Here is a 23,066-nt window from a genome sequence, read left to right on the forward strand (position 1 = left end):
GCAGAGCAAAAGATACTCCTCAGAATACTCTACAGAATATAATTTTTTATTGAAGCTTAATTTTAACAATGAAGTTAAGTTTTTGTATACAGTCTGAAACTGCATTGCATATCATGGAAATGCTATCTTTTTTTAAAGTAAGGTCAAGATGTCTGACTTTACCCCAATTCTAAACAGTTTTGCCAAAAACTGTTGATATAATGTGGCCTCTAGACCATCATTTATATAGCTCTTGACTGTCTGCTGGACCAACAATGAACAATGTGTACTCACCTGTGGGTGAAGCTACATCACCCACTAAGTATGCATAACTAACACAAAGCTACTGTAACTACTGAATACTGTTTAATTCCAGTGATGAAGAGACTGGTGACTTGTAGTTGAAAGTGTGATCATGCCTCACATACAAGTTAACATGTGTAACTTTCTCATATTTCTAAAATGAAGCACGTAAATACCAAACATGTCACTCTGTCAGTTTGAACAACTTCATTGTTAAAGCAACACTATATGTTCTTGTACATATTATTATTATAGCAAAATCTGCCACGGCTTCTCGTCCCCCAGTTTTGGCACTAGATACTAGGTATCTCCTGGAGAGTTCCTGCTCTGTGGGACAGTTGTTCTAGGTTTTTTCTTAATTATGGTAAGCATTCTTCAGCCAACCACTGTAGAAGTCTTCCTTGGCCTACCAGCCCGTGTGCGATTGCTTAGATCACCAGTGCTTTTTTCTTTTTAATAATGTTCCAGACTGTTGATTTTAGCAAGCCTGAGGTTTGGTTTTGTTTCTGTTTTTCATCCTAACAATTACTTCCTTGACTCTCATTGACACCTCTTTGAGCCTCATGTTGACAGACACCAACAGCAGACTCCAAGGGCAAACACAAAGTCTAAAATCAATACTAGACATTGACAGCTTTCTTATGATGTGACGGAACCTGATATAGGCTACCAGAAAAACTTATCAACCCATTTTTCCAATACTACTGGTTCACTGAAATTGGGGGACTATGTATAAAAAGGGTTGTAATTTCTAAATGGTGAAACCAATCTGAAAAAACAACCAAACATTGAATTAAAGCTACAAATCTCTACTTTAACCTCATAGTAATTGTTTGAGTTCAAATCCAAACTGTTGGGAGTATAGAGCTAAAAGTAGATGAAATGCTTCCTCTTTCCAATACATATGGAGGGAACTGTAGGACTACTGGGTAATTTTTTAAATACGGTGCCATTTAGACTTCATAACTTGTGAAAAATAAATATTTGATTTATCTATATTTTAATGTTCTATTATATAAAGGACATATCTAGCTTGCTGAAAAAGGTCGAGCTCAGGCACCTTAATTGTATTTTATTTAGAATACCCTCTGTAGTTGAATAGGGCGAGTGTCTCCAGAACAGAATGGACACATAACAGGGTGGACACTAACAGGGTGGACATTTTGAGTTAAAGTTAGCCTTTAGCCTGCCTGTGTTAGCATAATAGCTAGAATGACCATGAATACTTGATGAGGAATCTAATTTGCATTAAATACTTTTTTTTTGTTGAAATTATTCAATTTGATTGATCTCCTCAATATTTAGGCATAACAGGGTGGACACGTTATGGTCAACCACATTAAACTCACTGGATAAAAACATAAAAATCAGATGGTATAAGAGGTAGAAAATCACACAGCTTACAACATTTGAAATCCCCTCCACTGATGTGATGTCACCTCATGAGAGTGATGTGATTGAGAAATATGGTTTTCTTTTAAAAGGGACATTAACACAGCATAACAGGGTGGACAGTGATCACAGGGACAAGCATACAACCTTAATTTTTTGTACAAAATATTTTAAAAAATGGATAAAAACTATATTTGATTTCAATAGATATTGATCAGGAAAATGAAATAATAATAACATATTTGGAAATGTATATGTTTTTAATAGTTATTTTTTGGATTGAAGTTGAATGAACAACACTGGGGACATCCCAAATCCCATACAACATATATTTACGTCTTTAACCAAAGCTTTTAAAATGTAGAAAACAACAACTTAGAAGCCCATATCATTGTATTCATAATAAATAACAATTGACTATACATGAAAAACCTAATGGAATTAGTATTTGTCAACATTTAGACAAAATACAACATGATTTGTACTGGGGACGGAAAAGGCACCGTATAAAAAAAAAACGACCCTACTAGGAAACCAAACAAAACAAAACAACAAACACAAATAAACAAAATAAAATAAAATAAACAAAATTAAATAAAATAAACAAAAATGTCTAGACAAAAAGTAATCTGCATACAGTATTGACCATGAGGACGACACGTGCAAAATGACGTGTTCATGCATATGCCAAACCATGACGAGAATCTTTGAGAGATCTGATTAGTTGGGAGCTGCTTGGGGGAGTTTCACATTTCAAATGCCCATGCCCAGCCAGCTAACTGCCACTGTGTTGAGAAATTTGAGTTAAGGTGAGTTAATTCGTATTTGTATACATGCAATATGACTTGCTTAGTTTCATAGTGTAAACAGCTGCTGGACGATTTTGTTAAGTTAGCACTAGTTTATGTTAACTAGCTTATTTGAAGCTGAAGTGGGGAAAGATCCTTGAGGTATAACGGGGTTAACTAGGGTCGGCAGTTTTAGCCAGCAGTACAGTGGCTAGTTGGTTTCTCCAGCTGGTGTTTGCCTACTTGGCAGCCTTTGTGCATTGACATCTCATCCATTCTAGCTGCAACAGTCTACAAATCCGGCCAGCCATGGATGTCAAGTTTGTCTATGATAATGATAACTACGAGATACTTGCACAAATCGGTCAAGGCTCGTACGGTAAAGTGTACAAAGCTAGAGAAGTTCACGATCTACAGCGACTCGTAGCGGTGAAGAAGTTGAACATACCTGGAGACCCAGCGAGTGGAATTCCTGCTTTCATGATCCGGGAAGTAGCGTTGTTGAAAAAACTTGAATTCTTCAATCATCCCAACATAGTAAAGTAAGTAAATATCTGAACTTGCTCTATCAAACAACAACAACAACAACAACAACAACAACAACAACAACAACAACAACAACATGTTGAGTAATGTTCCTGCTTTCATACAGTACAGGCCAAAAGTTTGGACACCTTCTCATTCAATGCGTTTCCTTTATTTTCATGACTATTTGGTACATTGTAGATTCCCACTGAAGGCATCAAAACTATGAATGAACACATAGGAATTATGTATTTAACAATAAAGTGTGATAACTCTGAAAAATATGTCTTATATTTTAGATTCCTCAAAGTAGCCACCCTTTGCTTTGTTGTTGTTAATAAAATATATAATAATAATATTTAATATAATATGTGTTAATAATAATATGTTATTATATATATATATATTATATTATTATTATATATTTTATTAACAACAAAAAATATATATTTTATTAACAACAAAAAAGCAAAGGGTGGCTACTTTGAGGAATCTAAAATATAAGACATATTTAGAGTTATTTCACACTTTTTTGTTAAGTACATCATTCCACATGTGTTCATTCATAGTTTTGATGCCTTCAGTGAGAATCTACAATGTAAATAGTCATGAAAATAAAGGAAACACATTGAATGAGAAGGTGTGTCCAAACTTTTGGCCTGTACTGTACATGTGTATGTTATTCATTTAAGAGAAGGAAATATTCACTTTGATTGTTGATCTGGCTACTGATAGGTTGTTCGATGTGTCTGCTGTACGGGGGCTCAGGAATCTGGACCTGACACTGGTGTTTGAGTACATTGATCAGGACCTGGCTACATTCCTCTCCAGAGTACCCTCAACTGGACTGAGCCTGGACAAAATTAAGGTGTGAACTCTGTCACATAACTGCATCTGGAAATACCTACATTGAAGTCATGTACTACTTTATAGACTACTATCATCATTATCTTGAAGTGACAAATTCAATTGTCACAGAAACAATAGCAGACATTGATTTGGGATTCTGACTACCCACTCCATGAAGTAGGCTACTGGTGTTGAATTGTATGCTCTTTTTACATACATGTGCCCTCCTATAGACAGAGAATAGAATCCTCTCATAGGAAGTGCAATGCTGCCATGCTGCTTCCTGTCTGTATAGGATGTGATGGTGCAGCTGCTGCGGGGGCTGGACTTCCTGCACACCAACATGCTGGTGCATCGCGACCTGAAGCCGGACAATGTCCTGGTCAGCAGCCGCGGAGAGGTCAAGATCGCTGACTTTGGACTGGCACGCATCTACACCTATGATATCGCCCTTACACCCTGCGTAAGTCTATGTGAAGCAGTCAGTTCCCCAGTGATTTCATAACAGGTTATACATGGTTTTGAAAGCTTTATTCATTTGCTAGTGTATCTCAGTGATCTTGGTATCAGCACCTCCCTCAACCATTCCTGCTTCACCCTGACCCTAAACGCTGGCGTGCCACAGGGCTGTCTACTGAGCCCTCTCCTCTACTCCCTCTTCACTTACGAGTATGTGCCGATGCATGATTCTAACACCATCATCAAGTTCGCAGATGACACCACGGTGGTAGGCCTGATAAGTAACAATGACAAGTCGGCCTACAGGGAGGAGGTCCAGCAACTGGCGGTGTGGTGGTGTGCTGACAACAACCTGGCCCTCAATACCAGTAAGACCAAGGATATCATTGTGGACTTCAGGAAAACTGGGGGCTACGTACACTCCCACATCTACATCAATGAGATGGAGGTGGAGCGTGTTCCCAGCTTCAAGTTCCTGGGTGTCCACATCTCCGAGGACTTCTCTTGGACCCTCAACTCCTCTTCCCTGGTCACAAAGGTGCAGCAGTGCCTATACTTCCTGAGGAGATTGAAGAAAGCCCAGCTGTCTCCCAGGATTCTGGCCAACTTCTACCGCTGCACCATTGAGAGCATCCTAACCAACAGCATCACAGTGTGGTATGGCAACTACACTGTGTCAGACTGGAAGGCCCTGCAACCGGTGGTGAAAACCACCCAGCGCATCATTGGCACCAAACTCCCTACTATCGAGTCCCTCCAGGCAGACCTGTGTCGGCGGAGGGCAGCAAGCATCATCAAGGATGCCTCGCACCCCAACCACAGTCTGTTTGATCCCCTACCATCTAAGAGACTCAAGTAGTGCAGGATCCTCAGGTCCCGTACCAACAGACTCCAGAACAGATGTAGTGAAGACAGACAGGGAAGTAAGGAGAAGAAGGGAGAGAGGGCATGTCAGCAGGGCATGGGCCAGATACGAACCCATGCCTACATGGGGCACATGTGTGCACTGTAGACCGCGGTGCTAGACCACTGGACCACCCCAGGCCACCACATACCTCTTTTTGATATATCCTCTATTTATACATCTGCATACTCCATACTGTACATAGCTACCTTAACTGTACATAGCTTACTACTATCCTCTCCTGTATATACCTCTAACTACCATACTTGCCATACTGTACCTATCACTATCACTATCATGTTTTATAGCACTATTTGCTCTTCTGCTTAGATCCTAAACTGCATGTTGTTGTCTGGTACTAATACTCTGCAATGGCAATATAGTGAATCTAATCTAATATCATTACTCTATATCACCCCCTGCTGTACTGTAGGGGGCAAAGCAGCGCATAACAGTAGAATACATTTTTATTTCATTCTCTATGTCCTACCTCTCTTTTCCCTCCCTCCTTCCCATCTATCCTCTTTCCCCCTGTCCAGGTGGTGACACTGTGGTACAGGGCTCCAGAGGTGCTACTTTACTCTGGCTACATGCCCTCAGTGGATGTGTGGAGTGCTGGCTGTATCTTCGCTGAGCTGTTCCTCTTGAGGTCAGAGGAGCTGAGCTAGGGGGTGCTTTTTAGGTGTTATAAAGAGGAAGGGCGCTTTTATGCTTAAATGCTCAACTTGAAGGTGAAGTGTGCAGTAGAGCAGTTGTTACAAAGGTGCTATTCACTGGATGTACTGGTACTGTTCACTGGTTGGGTTGCATTGTGTCTTATGCAATAATATTTACAGTAATTCCAATCCCATAGACCACTGTTCCGTGGATCCACAGAGGCTGAACAGCTCCAGAAGATCTTTGAGTGAGTTTTATCTTCCCTCCACCACGTTTGAAATATCTGTAATAATAATAACCACTTACATACAACATTTTGGCTGTGTTTTGCCTTGGCCTTGCAACTGTGGATTGAGGTTAGACTATGCCCTGTCTCATATCCCATAGGGTGATTGGCTTGCCCAGAGAGGAGGAATGGCCAAAGGAGAGCCCCATCTCCTACTCCCCTAGCTTGGCTTCAGGAGGTCCCTGCACACAGCTTCTTTCCAACCTGGGCCAGGAAGAGAGCAACCTTCTCTTTGTGAGCACTCCCACTACATGATGTTTCTCTTGCAATGCAGTGATGCAGTCATTACCATTGCGTGATCACACTCTTTATGAAGCAGTCTTTTGTTTGTCTGCAGCAATGTCTTTCGTTCAGCCCAACCAATCGGATCTCAGCCTGCAGAGCCCTGGCCCACCCTTTCCTGGCAGAATCCTAAGAGCCTCACAGCCAGAGAGGAAGTGGGGAGAAAAACTACAATGTTCCTTTTGCTTTGCTCATCTTATCTAGAATGGCCCCAATTCAATCAAATGGAGATAGCGGGTTTCCAGGATAACTGACATGTATGATTCTTCTAGTGCAGGAAGAAACCATTTTCCGTTTTAAAATGATTGTTTAGGAATTATGGCCTAGGGGTTCCTATGTGTTCTATTGTACCTACAGTTCCGGCCCTAAAGAGGTTACACTGCCCAGCAGTGCTGCTAAAAACAAATGTCGCTGAGTAAAGAAGAACAAAGAAAAGTATAATCACCCAAAACAAAGGTCTCACAATGAGAAAAATGTTCTGAAATGTATTTCTTTGCACTGTGTTTTGTCAAACGATAGCTAATTAACTTGGTGCTTGCCACAACATGACTGTAGCATCACCCAGCAGTACAGTCTAACAATGCATGGGAAAACATGTAAACTGAAACGTGGGAAGAAAAAGGAAATATTTTATCTGATCTAATAGGTACACACATTGTGTCCTACACATCAGAGCTGTATAACAAAAGGCATTGCTCATTGTTTATTGATCTTGGTTTCCACCACTTATTTAATACCAGCCCACACTGTTAATAACATTAAAGTGCTTCCGATGTTTGTGCATACGGATGGAACCAAGAGCTGCTGAAGGGCATTTTGTAGGAGAACAAGACGAGGTGTTTGCTTTCATTTATTACTGAGGGATATTGCTATTGTTTACAAGCGATATTACAAATCTCAAGCTGCTCCAAGTCAATGACACTGCTCCTTGTGCACAAAAGTTAATAAGGTATTTTTAGGTTGTTCCACCTGTACTTTTTTTTTTTTTTTGTCCAGTGTTTGGCTTATTTTTTATTTATTTTTTTACTATTGGTGTGATAATAGAATTGTTCATACTGTACTTTTGTTTTTATTGGGCATTTATAAGAGAAACGTTTTTTTGCTGCAATGTTCATAAGAATGTTACTGTTGATATTTCCATTATTCAAATGAACAGCATATGTTTACAGTTATTGAGCTTGATTTGATTACCCTCAATCTCATCAACATGAGATATATTTTTTCTAAGCAATACACATTTTGTCTACACCATGTTTTGAATGTCTGCTTTACTATTGGAATTGTGGCATAGCCCTTGGGATAACTCAGACTCCATGACAGTGTTATTATTACACCAGGGCAGTTTAACTTCTCTTATGACCTTTGACCTCTAGTATGACACCAAAGCGTGCACCAAACTGAATCCGGTGTTGCCTTATTCTATGACAGGTTAAGATGTGAAACCTAAAAGCAAATCACAGATTTGTACTGGCATATAGCCCTGTGGGAGGTTATTCTGAGTCAGCTGTGACTGTTATTTTTAAAATCTTTAACTTTGGCCTATCAACACTGTCAATAATCACGATAATATGATATGCAGTTTTGTACACTTCTTACATACAGTACTGCAGCCATTTAAGTCTCGACAAAAAAACGTGTAAACATCCTTAAAAACATACTGTATATGATAATACTTGAAATGTTCAGAAAATGTATATAATATATATTTTTTGTTATAAGCTGTAAATGAACTTGAGCTCAAAAGGTGCAAAACGTTATGACATACTGTATATAATTGTGTGGGCACAAATGTATAAGAATGTGTATATGCGTATGAAACAGTTATACAGACTTGCGTATTTGAAAAAGTGTTTTACATTGTGAAGGCATTATTATATATATATATATATATATATATATATATATATAAAAAACATCTTCTCTTGACTCCATGTTTATCCTCTTGGTTTTTCTTTAATAGTTAGTATATAATAGTTATTATATAGGATAATATCAAGGACACTTCGACACATGGCCAGCCGGGGATCGAACCGCCGAACCACATACCTTGCGATCATTAGACCAGGCCAGCTCTACCTCCTGAGCCACAGCCGCCCCAGCCTGTTTGTCCTCTTGGTCTTTCTTTAACACTAGAACAGCCGTGCCTTTTTTACCTACTAAAAGAACCCCCTCTTTACAATGCTAAGCTGCTATTTACACACAACGACCACTAGTTGGCCGCCTGTAAATTAGCCTGCTTCCTACACAGAAAAACTGCAAAATAGCTTTATACTAGCTTATCCTGATGTGATTTTGAAAATGTAAGGATACTGGGGTGGTAGAACGCACATATCTAGGAAAAGTCATGAAAGGAGGGTCCTGAAATTTGATCGAGTGCAAATATATTTTAAAAAAAAATACTCACAGGGGTCAAATGGCTGATTAATAGTCAGAGTGCAACATCAGACTACTGTCTAAGCGTGGGCACATAGCAGATGTCCGCTCGCTCATCCAGTTAGCCTGTTAAGCCTGATCCCAGATCTGTATGTAACTTAAACCGACCCCTTGAACAATGATAGACAACAGGGCTCTCTGAAGCATCGACAGGTCTGAGACCAGAAGGTTGTGGCCTATGGTAGTCAGTTAGCCACAGTAGGTCGCAGCAGAGGCTGGTGGAGGTGGAACATCGGAGGACGGGCTTATTGTAATGCACGGAACGGAATGAGGAACGGTATCAAACACATCCTCCGGTTTCTACCTCCGCCAGCCTCCCCTGCTAGGTTGTGCTGGGCCACAACACAGGGGGGTTGGTTGGGTCAGAATGAGGTGGAAATATAGGTCCATCCTGACCAATGACAACCAAGGTTACAGACTGTGATCCAAGCACAAATCACCTTATTCACCCTATTCACCAATCACTACACATGAGCCTCGTATGACAGCTCTGCCACTGATGCTCACAATAACACTATCTACTAGCGTCTAAAAAACCCACTGAAACTACCAACTATGGACGATGAAGTGTACTACCTAGTACCTTCCATAGATAAGGTCTATAGGGAATGCAGGCTAGGGTTAATCAGTGATCCATTGTTAGTTTGAGTTGCCCTCTCATCCTTGGCCTGTAGGGTGGGGACACCATAAAGCAGAGATAATAATAACACATCCACTAGCAGTCATTTGATGACGATCAGCATCAATGGGCCCCCTGTAATACTTTTTGAGCCAAGGAAGTACATCACAACATGGTCTTTTGAAGTGTGTGGAGAGATGCTGGCCATGTTTTACCAGTCTGTCATGGCCAGCATTCTCTTCTACGCTGCAGTCTGCTGGGGGGAAACATCACCAAGAGGGATACCGGACGGCTGGACAAGCTCGTAAAAAAGGCGGGTTCAGTGGTGGGAAGGAGCCTGGACTCTCTGGGGACGGTGGTGGAGAGAAGGACTAAGAGTAAGCTGCTGTCCATCAGGGACAACCCCAACCACCCCCTCCATCATGTCCTCGCAGGGCAAACCAGCAGCCGCCGCAGAGGGCGGTTCATTACGATACGCTCCCGGACGGAGCGATATAAAAAATAATTTATCCCGGCTGCACTAAGACTGTTCAATGGCAACTAAAGCAGCAGTCGGGGTCAAGGCTCCTGAATTTGTATTTATTATTTATTTTAATCATCATCATCACTTTTTAGTATTTTAGTATTTTAATATAATAACTATAGCCATCTCTTTTATCCACTTTTTTATCGTGATCTCGCTGTTTTTTATATACCGTATATGGCTGACCCAGTGTTGTTGTCTGTCCTTTATGTTGTGTTGTTATGTGTTGTTTTTAGTGGAGTGGCGTGGCAGAATGAATTTCCCCACGGGGATAAATAAGGTATCATTGAATTGAATTGAATTGAATTGAATTGAATTGAGAAGCCATCGTTCTGCCACACAAGCAAGGAGGCAATGCAAACCTCAGATGGCCGAGTACAAGCATATTTGGAAAGCTTTGTAGACTACCAGGCTGTTTGTTTTTTTCTTATTTGAAGCGTTTGACTTGTAGCAGTTCTTGTAGCAGTTCTTGTAGCAGTTCTTGTAACAGTTCTTTCTTTCTTGCATTTAAGCTGAGAGTACATAGTGATGGTGATTAACACTAAACAGTAGAAAATCAGTCCACCCCCCTGCTGTAAATGCCATTGGTTGTTAAAGTCTTGTTTTGTTTATAATAAATTGAAATGTTTGTAAACACATAACCAGTCGTTCAGAATGCTCTCATATATGTGTAGATGCATACTGTATGCATAAGTGAGTATGGTGGTGCTTATGGGGTGTCGCTACGGGACGGATGAGCATGAAGCTGGGAGGGAAAAATCACAGTATATCCACTAGAAAAAACTAGACTACACCACTGTGTACGTCTAACAAAGTTTATTAGTGTAACGTGGACATGAGGAGTGTGATGCAGAATTAGATTCAACTGAATAACTAGCATGTGTCTGCTCTCCACACCGATAAGCTAACATACAATTAAAACCTCTGACATTTCAACCCGAACGTTTTTTGAACGATAAAAGATAAACCGCTAACCTGAATCAAGATTGGCATGAGGGTGATCCAACAGCCTTTGCTGCTTTGAACAATCATAAAACATGCCCCCCCCCCCCATTTCCCCTATTTCAAGCGCTCTATGAGTTCCTGTGTGAGGCCGAGGTTGAGCAGCTGCACGGTGGAGAGCTGGGCCAGGTGGGGGTAGGCCTTCAGCAGCCGCTCAAAGCACAGCTCCAGCAGGCTGGGCACGGCCAGCCAGATCTTAAACAGGGAGCCAGTCCGATTTATCTCGTGGATGTTCACCACGCCACCGTGGATGTACATGCAGCCAGCCGGGGTGACGGCAGCACAGTGGAGGTAGGCGGGCTCCGGCATCACCGCCGGCAGTTTGGTCCACTGGAACGTCTGCAGGTTAATCTTCCACAGGTCCGCCAGGATCAGCTCCCCGTTGTACCCGCCGCACAGGAACACGTCGTTTCTCATCTGCACACAGCTGTGACCTCCCCTAGGAGCCGGGTACCCTATTGCATCATGAGGCTTGGTGGCGATCTCTTCCCACGAGTTGGTCTCCAGATTGTAGGCGTCAATCTTGTCCAGAGGGTAGTACGTCGAGCCGGCCCACCCTCCCAGGATGTAGATCCTCTGTCCGTCGTGTGCCATCTCATCCGTGTACCGTTCCCCCGGCAGGGGGTTGTTGGTCTTGAGGTGGATCCACTCCCTGGTGGTCAGGTCCAGCCTGTGTAGCTCTGTGCTGTAGTTGTACCCATGGGTTCCTCCAAACACATACAGGAAGCCGTTAATGATGGTCATGGGCTGTCCGTATATGCAATTGGGCTTCATCCCTCGGCAGTTGAGTCGCGACCACCGCTTGTACTTGACGTTGAAGACGTGGACGTCGTACCCGTGGACGTCGTACCCTCCTAATACTAACCGGTTGTTGCCGTGCAGAACGGCTGCCATGGAGGCCAGGCCTGGCATGTAGCCCTCTGTGCGGATCTGTTGCCAGGTGCTCGTGGCGAAGTGGTACTTCCACATCTGCCTGAACTCGTCGTAGTCGGGGTTGTACCCTCCGAGTCCGAACACGTACAGGTTGGTGTTGTCTGCCACCCAGCGGTGGCCGTCGCGTCGAGTACCTGCTACTCGGAGAAAAGGGTCTGACAGCTTCTCGAATATATTCATCTGGTCCTCCATCGTTTCCCCAGATCCAAGTCAACAGAAGAAAAAAAACGTTACATAAAAACTAGACAGAATCCGACTAATACATGAATATGAACACTCGAAAACATTCGAAAAATGCACATCCGGGCTGTGCATCTACGGACCAATCAGAGAGCGCGCCCGCGCCCCCCCCCCCCCCCGCTTCTTCCTGAAGTCCACGGTCAGCGTTTCGCTGATGTTGAAGGAGAGGTTATTTTATTTTATTTATTATTTATTTATTTATTTTATTTTATTTCATTCCCTGTCTCATCGTTGTTAGTGATCAGACCAACCACAGTGGTGTAAACTGATTCCAGATCACCGCCAAGGAGTAATCTCACTTCGCTCCAGCGGTATGATTATCGCAAAGTATGCTGGGAGCAATAGTTTAAATTCAAATAGTGGAATTTCCAATAGGATAGAGCACTTTAAAGTGTTTCGTTTGTTTAGATTCCTATTGTATTATTCCTATTTTATGTTCATGTATAGTTTAATGTAAAACGTATTTCATTTGATGCTAACTGTCATCATTCGTCGCTTTGTTGAGACTTCAATATTAGTAGCGATATTACGCCTTTGAATACGTTTAAAATATGAGTCTATCACGTAATTTAGTGTTGTGTTCATGCAGTTGTGTTCATGTTCATGTTCAGGCATGGGCGGCGGGGGGGGAGGGGTGGGGCGACAGACAGACAGGAAGCAGACCCCGCAGGTCTTCTGTACGCCTTGGCTGCCCGCCTCCCAGATGAGGCCCGCCTCCCGAAGGCCTTGGAAAACAGGTGTCCCTTTAATCTGGACCTCACGTCTGCTACTGGACCTGAAATTACATTTCATGTGGTCATGTGATGTAACGTGTCCCCACTGCCTTTCATTTCAGAGAGCTGAGTGTGTGTGTGTGTGTGTGTGTGTGTGTGTGTGTGTGTGTGTGTGTGAGTGTGTGTGTGTGTGTGTGTGTGTGTGTGTGTGTGTGTGTACTCCTCAAACATGGGTCTCAACCACCTCTTGTCCTGTCTATCTTCTTTCATACTTGAAAGGCAAGTCCACCCTGAGTCTGGTTAGTTTCGCTAACTATGAGTGGTTTGAGGAGTGGAAGGATGGGAAAGTGACCAACAGAGGGGCTGACTACAAGGAACTGAAGCAGGTCTTTATTGACTCTATTCTGGAAGTGGTGATGGAGAACTTCCCCAAAATTACCAAAGACAAGGTAAAACAACCCCTTACATATCCCATTCATACCACACCTACCTTTGTTCATAGAGTATTCTGTTTTCTTGCCAGGTAGCATTTACAGTTCATGGTAGAAGCACCTGTAACATATGTTCCCTTCAACCCTATCCCGCAAAAGATAACTTGATGCCTTGGAAATTAGTTGATGTCCCCTCTCATAGTTTTTCTTTCCTCACTCTGCCTCTAGATTATGTTTATTGACGCGGGAACCCCCATCACCAACACACACTACATTGGAGCTCCGCGGGGAGAAATTTACGGAGCAGACCATGGCACTGCTCGCTTCAGCGCTGAGCTCAATGCCACAGTGAGACCCCAGACTCCACTGAAGAACCTCTACCTCACAGGTCAGTCTCTCCACAGGGCTAACCAGGGGTCAAGTATCTTTTATAAAGGCTGGGAACATTATCAAGTGTCTGTGTCAGGATGATGTTGTGTCTATATTTGTGAATGCACTCTTAAAAGCCTATCCAGCAGATGAATATTGTCTGTGTGTTGATGGTCCCATGTGTGTGTTTTCAATCTGCAGGCCAGGACGTGTTTGCGTGCGGCTTTGCCGGGGGTCTGGCAGGGGCTCTCACATGCGGCTCTGCCATTCTCAACCGTAACCTGCACCTGGACGCCATTGCGTTAGCCAAGAAGACCAAGTATATTGACACCAAGAAGGAAGACTAACTCACTTCCAGCTGACCCCCCATCCTCAACTCAGGCTCTGACCAAGGAGGGAAAATATACCTCTGTATGGTCCCACTGTGTGACCACCTTGCTTACAAATATGAAAAAGATCTTAAATGTTCTTTCAAAGTACAAACATAATACAGTTCAGTCACGCATACTGGTATAACTCAAAGGGAAACAAATTTCACGGTAATATATTATATGTATAATATATACATTTCACTGTAATATGCATATTTAAATCATGTCAACAACAGTTTTTTTTTTAATGTTCCGACTGTTAACCATGCACCTTTTAAATGTTTTACATATCATAGTGATCAGACACATGAGGACCACGTAAGCTGTGGCAATGAACTGGTCTGTTGTATGGCTGAATGATAACCGTATCATGAATTGCCATAACTTTCATATGCCATGTAATTGTTGTTGCCAATTGAATCAGGACATTTGTTAATCATGTGCTATAATGTGGAAAGTTAAAGAATATGTTTACAGATATGGCCTTTTAAATGTACACATGTTCATTCAGTAAGAAGTGCTGAGCAGAGCAAAAGATACTCCTCAGAATACTCTACAGAATATAATTTTTTATTGAAGCTTAATTTTAACAATGAAGTTAAGTTTTTGTATACAGTCTGAAACTGCATTGCATATCATGGAAATGCTATCTTTTTTAAAAGTAAGGTCAAGATGTCTGACTTTACCCCAATTCTAAACAGTTTTGCCAAAAACTGTTGATATAATGTGGCCTCTAGACCATCATTTATATAGCTCTTGACTGTCTGCTGGACCAACAATGAACAATGTGTACTCACCTGTGGGTGAAGCTACATCACCCACTAAGTATGCATAACTAACACAAAGCTACTGTAACTACTGAATACTGTTTAATTCCAGTGATGAAGAGACTGGTGACTTGTAGTTGAAAGTGTGATCATGCCTCACATACAAGTTAACATGTGTAACTTTCTCATATTTCTAAAATGAAGCACGTAAATACCAAACATGTCTCTCTGTCAGTTTGAACAACTTCATTGTTAAAGCAACACTATATGTTCTTGTACATATTATTATTATAGCAAAATCTGCCACGGCTTCTCGTCCCCCAGTTTTGGCACTAGATACTAGGTATCTCCTGGAGAGTTCCTGCTCTGTGGGACAGTTGTTCTAGGTTTTTTCTTAATTATGGTAAGCATTCTTCAGCCAACCACTGTAGAAGTCTTCCTTGGCCTACCAGCCCGTGTGCGATTGCTTAGATCACCAGTGCTTTTTTCTTTTTAATAATGTTCCAGACTGTTGATTTTAGCAAGCCTGAGGTTTGGTTTTGTTTCTGTTTTTCATCCTAACAATTACTTCCTTGACTCTCATTGACACCTCTTTGAGCCTCATGTTGACAGACACCAACAGCAGACTCCAAGGGCAAACACAAAGTCTAAAATCAATACTAGACATTGACAGCTTTCTTATGATGTGACGGAACCTGATATAGGCTACCAGAAAAACGTATCAACCCATTTTTCCAATACTACTGGTTCACTGAAATTGGGGGACTATGTATAAAAAGGGTTGTAATTTCTAAATGGTGAAACCAATCTGAAAAAACAACCAAACATTGAATTAAAGCTACAAATCTCTACTTTAACCTCATAGTAATTGTTTGAGTTCAAATCCAAACTGTTGGGAGTATAGAGCTAAAAGTAGATGAAATGCTTCCTCTTTCCAATACATATGGAGGGAACTGTAGGACTACTGGGTCATTTTTTAAATACGGTGCCATTTAGACTTCATAACTTGTGAAAAATAAATATTTGATTTATCTATATTTTAATGTTCTATTATATAAAGGACATATCTAGCTTGCTGAAAAAGGTCGAGCTCAGGCACCTTAATTGTATTTTATTTAGAATACCCTCTGTAGTTGAATAGGGCGAGTGTCTCCAGAACAGAATGGACACATAACAGGGTGGACACTAACAGGGTGGACATTTTGAGTTAAAGTTAGCCTTTAGCCTGCCTGTGTTAGCATAATAGCTAGAATGACCATGAATACTTGATGAGGAATCTAATTTGCATTAAATACTTTTTTTTTTGAAATTATTCAATTTGATTGATCTCCTCAATATTTAGGCATAACAGGGTGGACACGTTATGGTCAACCACATTAAACTCACTGGATAAAAACATAAAAATCAGATGGTATAAGAGGTAGAAAATCACACAGCTTACAACATTTGAAATCCCCTCCACTGATGTGATGTCACCTCATGAGAGTGATGTGATTGAGAAATATGGTTTTCTTTTAAAAGGGACATTAACACAGCATAACAGGGTGGACAGTGATCACAGGGACAAGCATACAACCTTAATTTTTTGTACAAAATATTTAAAAAAATGGATAAAAACTATATTTGATTTCAATAGATATTGATCAGGAAAATGAAATAATAATAACATATTTGGAAATGTATATGTTTTTAATAGTTATTTTTTGGATTGAAGTTGAATGAACAACACTGGGGACATCCCAAATCCCATACAACATATATTTACGTCTTTAACCAAAGCTTTTAAAATGTAGAAAACAACAACTTAGAAGCCCATATCATTGTATTCATAATAAATAACAATTGACTATACATGAAAAACCTAATGGAATTAGTATTTGTCAACATTTAGACAAAATACAACATGATTTGTACTGGGGACGGAAAAGGCACCGTATAAAAAAAACGACCCTACTAGGAAACCAAACAAAACAAAACAACAAACACAAATAAACAAAATAAAATAAAATAAACAAAATTAAATTAAATAAACAAAAATGTCTAGACAAAAAGTAATCTGCATACAGTATTGACCATGAGGACGACACGTGCAAAATGACGTGTTCATGCATATGCCAAACCATGACGAGATTCTTTGAGAGATCTGATTAGTTGGGAGCTGCTTGGGGGAGTTTCACATTTCAAATGCCCATGCCCAGCCAGCTAACTGCCACTGTGTTGAGAAATTTGAGTTAAGGTGAGTTAATTCGTATTTGTATACATGCAATATCTTGCTTAGTTTCATAGTGTAAACAGCTGCTGAACGATTTTGTTAAGTTAGCACTAGTTTATGTTAACTAGCTTATTTGAAGCTGAAGTGGGGAAAGATCCTTGAGGTATAACGGGGTTAACTAGGGTCGGCAGTTTTAGCCAGCAGTACAGTGGCTAGTTGGTTTCTCCAGCTGGTGTTTGCCTACTTGGCAGCCTTTATGCATTGACATCTCATCCATTCTAGCTGCAACAGTCTACAAATCCGGCCAGCCATGGATGTCAAGTTTATCAACACTAGTTATGATCATCATAACTACGAGATACTTGCAGAAATCGGTGAAGGCGCGTACGGTAAAGTGTACAAAGCTAGAGAAGTTCACGATCTACAGCGACTCGTAGCGGTGAAGAAGTTGAACATACCTGGAGACCCAGCGAGTGGAATTCCTGCTTTCATGATCCGGGAGGTAGCGTTGTTGCGTGAACTTGAATTCTTCAATCATCCCAACATAGTAAAGTAAGTAAATATCTGAACTTGCTCTATCAAACAACAACAACAACAACAACAACAACAACATGTTGAGTAATGTTCCTGCTTTCATACGTACATGTGTATGTTATTCATTTAAGAGAAGGAAATATTCACTTTGATTGTTGATCTGGCTACTGATAGGTTGTTCGATGTGTCTGCTGTACTGGGGCGCAGGAATCTGGACCTGACACTGGTGTTTGAGTACATTGATCAGGACCTGTCTACATTCCTCTCCAGAGTACCCTCAACTGGACTGAGCCTGGACAAAATTAAGGTGTGAACTCTGTCACATAACTGCATCTGGAATTACCTACATTGAAGTCATGTACTACTTTATAGACTACTATCATCATTATCTTGAAGTGACAAATTCAATTGTCACAGAAACAATAGCAGACATTGATTTGGGATTCTGACTACCCACTCCATGAAGTAGGCTACTGGTGTTGAATTGTATGCTCTTTTTACATACATGTGCCCTCCTATAGACAGAGAATAGAATCCTCTCATAGGAAGTGCAATGCTGCCATGCTGCTTCCTGTCTGTATAGGATGTGATGGTGCAGCTGCTGCGGGGGCTGGACTTCCTGCACACCAACATGCTGGTGCATCGCGACCTGAAGCCGGACAATGTCCTGGTCAGCAGCCGCGGAGAGGTCAAGATCGCTGACTTTGGACTGGCACGCATCTACACCTATGATATCGCCCTTACACCCTGTGTAAGTCTATGTGAAGCAGTCAGTTCCCCAGTGATTTCATAACAGGTTATACATGGTTTTGAAAGCTTTATTCATTTGCTAGTGTATCTCAGTGATCTTGGTATCAGCACCTCCCTCAACCATTCCTGCTTCACCCTGACCCTAAACGCTGGCGTGCCACAGGGCTGTCTACTGAGCCCTCTCCTCTACTCCCTCTTCACTTACGAGTATGTGCCGATGCATGATTCTAACACCATCATCAAGTTCGCAGATGACACCACGGTGGTAGGCCTGATAAGTAACAATGACAAGTCGGCCTACAGGGAGGAGGTCCAGCAACTGGCGGTGTGGTGGTGTGCTGACAACAACCTGGCCCTCAATACCAGTAAGACCAAGGATATCATTGTGGACTTCAGGAAAACTGGGGGCTACGTACACTCCCACATCTACATCAATGAGATGGAGGTGGAGCGTGTTCCCAGCTTCAAGTTCCTGGGTGTCCACATCTCCGAGGACTTCTCTTGGACCCTCAACTCCTCTTCCCTGGTCACAAAGGTGCAGCAGTGCCTATACTTCCTGAGGAGATTGAAGAAAGCCCAGCTGTCTCCCAGGATTCTGGCCAACTTCTACCGCTGCACCATTGAGAGCATCCTAACCAACAGCATCACAGTGTGGTATGGCAACTACACTGTGTCAGACTGGAAGGCCCTGCAACCGGTGGTGAAAACCACCCAGCGCATCATTGGCACCAAACTCCCTACTATCGAGTCCCTCCAGGCAGACCTGTGTCGGCGGAGGGCAGCAAGCATCATCAAGGATGCCTCGCACCCCAATCACAGTCTGTTTGATCCCCTACCATCTAAGAGACTCAAGTAGTGCAGGATCCTCAGGTCCCGTACCAACAGACTCCAGAACAGATGTAGTGAAGACAGACAGGGAAGTAAGGAGAAGAAGGGAGAGAGGGCATGTCAGCAGGGCATGGGCCAGATACGAACCCATGCCTACATGGGGCACATGTGTGCACTGTAGACCGCGGTGCTAGACCACTGGACCACCCCAGGCCACCACATACCTCTTTTTGATATATCCTCTATTTATACATCTGCATACTCCATACTGTACATAGCTACCTTAACTGTACATAGCTTACTACTATCCTCTCCTGTATATACCTCTAACTACCATACTTGCCATACTGTACCTATCACTATCACTATCATGTTTTATAGCACTATTTGCTCTTCTGCTTAGATCCTAAACTGCATGTTGTTGTCTGGTACTAATACTCTGCAATGGCAATATAGTGAATCTAATCTAATATCATTACTCTATATCACCCCCTGCTGTACTGTAGGGGGCAAAGCAGCGCATAACAGTAGAATACATTTTTATTTCATTCTCTATGTCCTACCTCTCTTTTCCCTCCCTCCTTCCCATCTATCCTCTTTCCCCCTGTCCAGGTGGTGACACTGTGGTACAGGGCTCCAGAGGTGCTACTTTACTCTGGCTACATGCCCTCAGTGGATGTGTGGAGTGCTGGCTGTATCTTCGCTGAGCTGTTCCTCTTGAGGTCAGAGGAGCTGAGCTAGGGGGTGCTTTTTAGGTGTTATAAAGAGGAAGGGCGCTTTTATGCTTAAATGCTAAACTTGAAGGTGAAGTGTGCAGTAGAGCAGTTGTTACAAAGGTGCTATTCACTGGATGTACTGGTACTGTTCACTGGTTGGGTTGCATTGTGTCTTATGCAATAATATTTACAGTAATTCCAATCCCATAGACCACTGTTCCGTGGATCCACAGAGGCTGAACAGCTCCAGAAGATCTTTGAGTGAGTTTTATCTTCCCTCCACCACGTTTGAAATATCTGTAATAATAATAACCACTTACATACAACATTTTGGCTGTGTTTTGCCTTGGCCTTGCAACTGTGGATTGAGGTTAGACTATGCCCTGTCTCATATCCCATAGGGTGATTGGCTTGCCCAGAGAGGAGGAATGGCCAAAGGAGAGCCCCATCTCCTACTCCCCTAGCTTGGCTTCAGGAGGTCCCTGCACACAGCTTCTTTCCAACCTGGGCCAGGAAGAGAGCAACCTTCTCTTTGTGAGCACTCCCACTACATGATGTTTCTCTTGCAATGCAGTGATGCAGTCATTACCATTGCGTGATCACACTCTTTATGAAGCAGTCTTTTGTTTGTCTGCAGCAATGTCTTTCGTTCAGCCCAACCAATCGGATCTCAGCCTGCAGAGCCCTGGCCCACCCTTTCCTGGCAGAATCCTAAGAGCCTCACAGCCAGAGAGGAAGTGGGGAGAAAAACTACAATGTTCCTTTTGCTTTGCTCATCTTATCTAGAATGGCCCCAATTCAATCAAATGGAGATAGCGAGTTTCCAGGATAACTGACATGTATGATTCTTCTAGTGCAGCAAGAAACCATTTTCCGTTTTAAAATGATTGTTTAGGAATTATGGCCTAGGGGTTCCTATGTGTTCTATTGTACCTACAGTTCCGGCCCTAAAGAGGTTACACTGCCCAGCAGTGCTGCTAAAAACAAATGTCGCTGAGTAAAGAAGAACAAAGAAAAGTATAATCACCCAAAACAAAGGTCTCACAATGAGAAAAATGTTCTGAAATGTATTTCTTTGCACTGTGTTTTGTCAAACGATAGCTAATTAACTTGGTGCTTGCCACAACATGACTGTAGCATCACCCAGCAGTACAGTCTAACAATGCATGGGAAAACATGTAAACTGAAACGTGGGAAGAAAAAGGAAATATTTTATCTGATCTAATAGGTACACACATTGTGTCCTACACATCAGAGCTGTATAACAAAAGGCATTGCTCATTGTTTATTGATCTTGGTTTCCACCACTTATTTAATACCAGCCCACACTGTTAATAACATTAAAGTGCTTCCGATGTTTGTGCATACGGATGGAACCAAGAGCTGCTGAAGGGCATTTTGTAGGAGAACAAGACGAGGTGTTTGCTTTCATTTATTACTGAGAGATATTGCTATTGTTTACAAGCGATATTACAAATCTCAAGCTGCTCCAAGTCAATGACACTGCTCCTTGTGCACAAAAGTTAATAAGGTATTTTTAGGTTGTTCCACCTGTACCTTTTGTTTTTTTGTGTCCAGTGTTTGGCTTATTTTTTAATTTATTTTTTACTATTGGTGTGATAATAGAATTGTTCATACTGTACTTTTGTTTTTATTGGGCATTTATAAGAGAAACGTTTTTTTGCTGCAATGTTCATAAGAATGTTACTGTTGATATTTCCATTATTCAAATGAACAGCATATGTTTACAGTTATTGAGCTTGATTTGATTACCCTCAATCTCATCAACATGAGATATATTTTTTCTAAGCAATACACATATTTTGTCTACACCATGTTTTGAATGTCTGCTTTACTATTGGAATTGTGGCATAGCCCTTGGGATAACCCAGACTCCATGACAGTGTTATTATTACACCAGGGCAGTTTAACTTCTCTTATGACCTTTGACCTCTAGTATGACACCAAAGCGTGCACCAAACTGAATCCGGTGTTGCCTTATTCTATGACAGGTTAAGATGTGAAACCTAAAAGCAAATCACAGATTTGTACTGGCATATAGCCCTGTGGGAGGTTATTCTGAGTCAGCTGTGACTGTTATTTTTAAAATCTTTATCTTTGGCCAGCGCTGCATCTTTCCCTCTTGTTGCCTAATTTGTACAAGGACTTCTGCCCCTTCAGTCAGTTGCCCCTTTCAATGTATTCTGGTCGTGTCTCCTGTCAATGTAAGTGAATGGTAAAGGGCCTTTCTCTATACTTTGCCCCAATGTCCTTGTTACATGTTATGTGTACACTGAACAGAGGGAGGCAGTGTTGTAACAGAGTAAAAGTGAGTTCAGGCTATGTTTTGGCATAAACTAAACAAAAAAAGTAAAATGCTACAATTAACAGGAGATTTCTTGAATTCACCTTCTTTAGGGGATTCATATTCGACTGATTTTGATTTAAGTGATCCATTCTAAATCTATACGTTTACTTAAGTGTAGTTATCACCTTTTGGGGGTGTATTGATTGTTATTGACAGCTCGTTAATGTGTGTGTATGCTGACTGGACCTGTGCCAGTAATCTATAGTGTCTCTTCTCTTAGCCTTTGCCCCTGCTTTTGGAATGCTGGAGCGTCGTTGTGGGAGGGGGTTATATTTGTAACGGGACAGGCAAGCACTCGCCCTAAATGGGCTTTCACGCTCTCTCCGTTGCGGCGCACCAATGCCCAATCCATGCCGTTGATCCCAAACACAGCCGGTTCCTTAACGATTGATTGATTGATTGATTGAAAACTTTATTAGAAGATTTGCAGGAGTAGGTACATGAAAGTACATATTACATACAAGGTCAACTAACAGGATAAAAACCCAAGAAAGCCACTGGCTTATTTCAATTGGGGTCCTTGTGCATGTAAGTAGTGACGATGCCCTATATCGAATATCCTCTATCTGATTTACAGAGTTATGATTAAGCGGTGTTTGTTGTTGTTTTTCTTGATGTAAATGACAGCTTTCAAGTCAGTCTTTCTGAGAGCGACTCTTTGCACAACTCATTACACTCACAGTATCCCACATTGCATTGGACTCAGTGAAGTAGCTTCTGAGGTTGTATTTCTTTAAACATTGTCTATATTATTTATTTAGCTTATAATTATAATCGTAAGACTTTTAATACTTTTTAAGAGCTTACTCTGGTTGGAGAAACGGTGGGGACAA

At 41.7% G+C, this 23,066-nt stretch overlaps 4 protein-coding genes across 4 annotated transcripts; 3 read left to right on the forward strand and 1 right to left on the reverse strand.

The window, feature by feature from the left end:
* Window positions 1-2,771: 2,771 nt before the first annotated feature.
* LOC308150547 (cyclin-dependent kinase 6-like) lies at window positions 2,772-6,557 on the forward strand (the record flags this gene model as incomplete). Its single annotated transcript, XM_080523365.1, has 7 exons — window positions 2,772-3,004; window positions 3,723-3,855; window positions 4,132-4,299; window positions 5,739-5,848; window positions 6,053-6,103; window positions 6,244-6,376; window positions 6,480-6,557. The coding sequence occupies 7 exons, from the start codon at window positions 2,772-2,774 to the stop codon at window positions 6,555-6,557; spliced, it is 906 nt and encodes a 301-aa protein (XP_080379491.1).
* Window positions 6,558-11,058: 4,501 nt separating this feature from the next.
* Window positions 11,059-12,126, reverse strand: LOC308150548 (kelch domain-containing protein 10-like; the record flags this gene model as incomplete). Its single annotated transcript, XM_080523366.1, has 1 exon — window positions 11,059-12,126. The coding sequence occupies one exon, from the start codon at window positions 12,124-12,126 to the stop codon at window positions 11,059-11,061; it is 1,068 nt and encodes a 355-aa protein (XP_080379492.1).
* Window positions 12,127-13,260: 1,134 nt separating this feature from the next.
* LOC308151122 (all-trans-retinol 13,14-reductase-like) lies at window positions 13,261-14,283 on the forward strand. Its single transcript, XM_080523940.1, has 3 exons — window positions 13,261-13,336; window positions 13,547-13,706; window positions 13,889-14,283. Exons 1-3 carry the CDS (start codon window positions 13,304-13,306, stop codon window positions 14,032-14,034), a joined length of 339 nt encoding a protein of 112 aa, XP_080380066.1. The 5' UTR covers window positions 13,261-13,303; the 3' UTR covers window positions 14,035-14,283.
* A 3,064-nt stretch (window positions 14,284-17,347) lies between these two features.
* On the forward strand, window positions 17,348-20,580 carry LOC308150549 (cyclin-dependent kinase 6-like; the record flags this gene model as incomplete). The annotated part of the gene is made up of 7 exons (XM_080523367.1): window positions 17,348-17,589; window positions 17,746-17,878; window positions 18,155-18,322; window positions 19,762-19,871; window positions 20,076-20,126; window positions 20,267-20,399; window positions 20,503-20,580. 7 exons carry the CDS (start codon window positions 17,348-17,350, stop codon window positions 20,578-20,580), a joined length of 915 nt encoding a protein of 304 aa, XP_080379493.1.
* Between the last annotated feature and the right edge of the window lie 2,486 nt (window positions 20,581-23,066).

The sequence above is a fragment of the Nansenia antarctica genome (genome assembly GCF_963989245.1).
Source record: "Nansenia antarctica genome assembly, chromosome: 2".
Classification (NCBI taxonomy): Eukaryota; Metazoa; Chordata; class Actinopteri; order Argentiniformes; family Microstomatidae; genus Nansenia; species Nansenia antarctica.

What these genes read in the sequence shown, in the direction of transcription:
- LOC308151122 (XM_080523940.1), top strand. Translation starts at nt 13,304, where the DNA reads ATGGAGAACTTCCCCAAAATTACCAAAGACAAG. An exon ending in CCAAAATTACCAAAGACAAG is followed by an intron (nt 13,337 to 13,546) that starts GTAAAACAACCC and finishes CTCTGCCTCTAG; the next exon opens with ATTATGTTTATTGACGCGGG. An exon ending in GAAGAACCTCTACCTCACAG is followed by an intron (nt 13,707 to 13,888) that starts GTCAGTCTCTCC and finishes TTCAATCTGCAG; the next exon opens with GCCAGGACGTGTTTGCGTGC.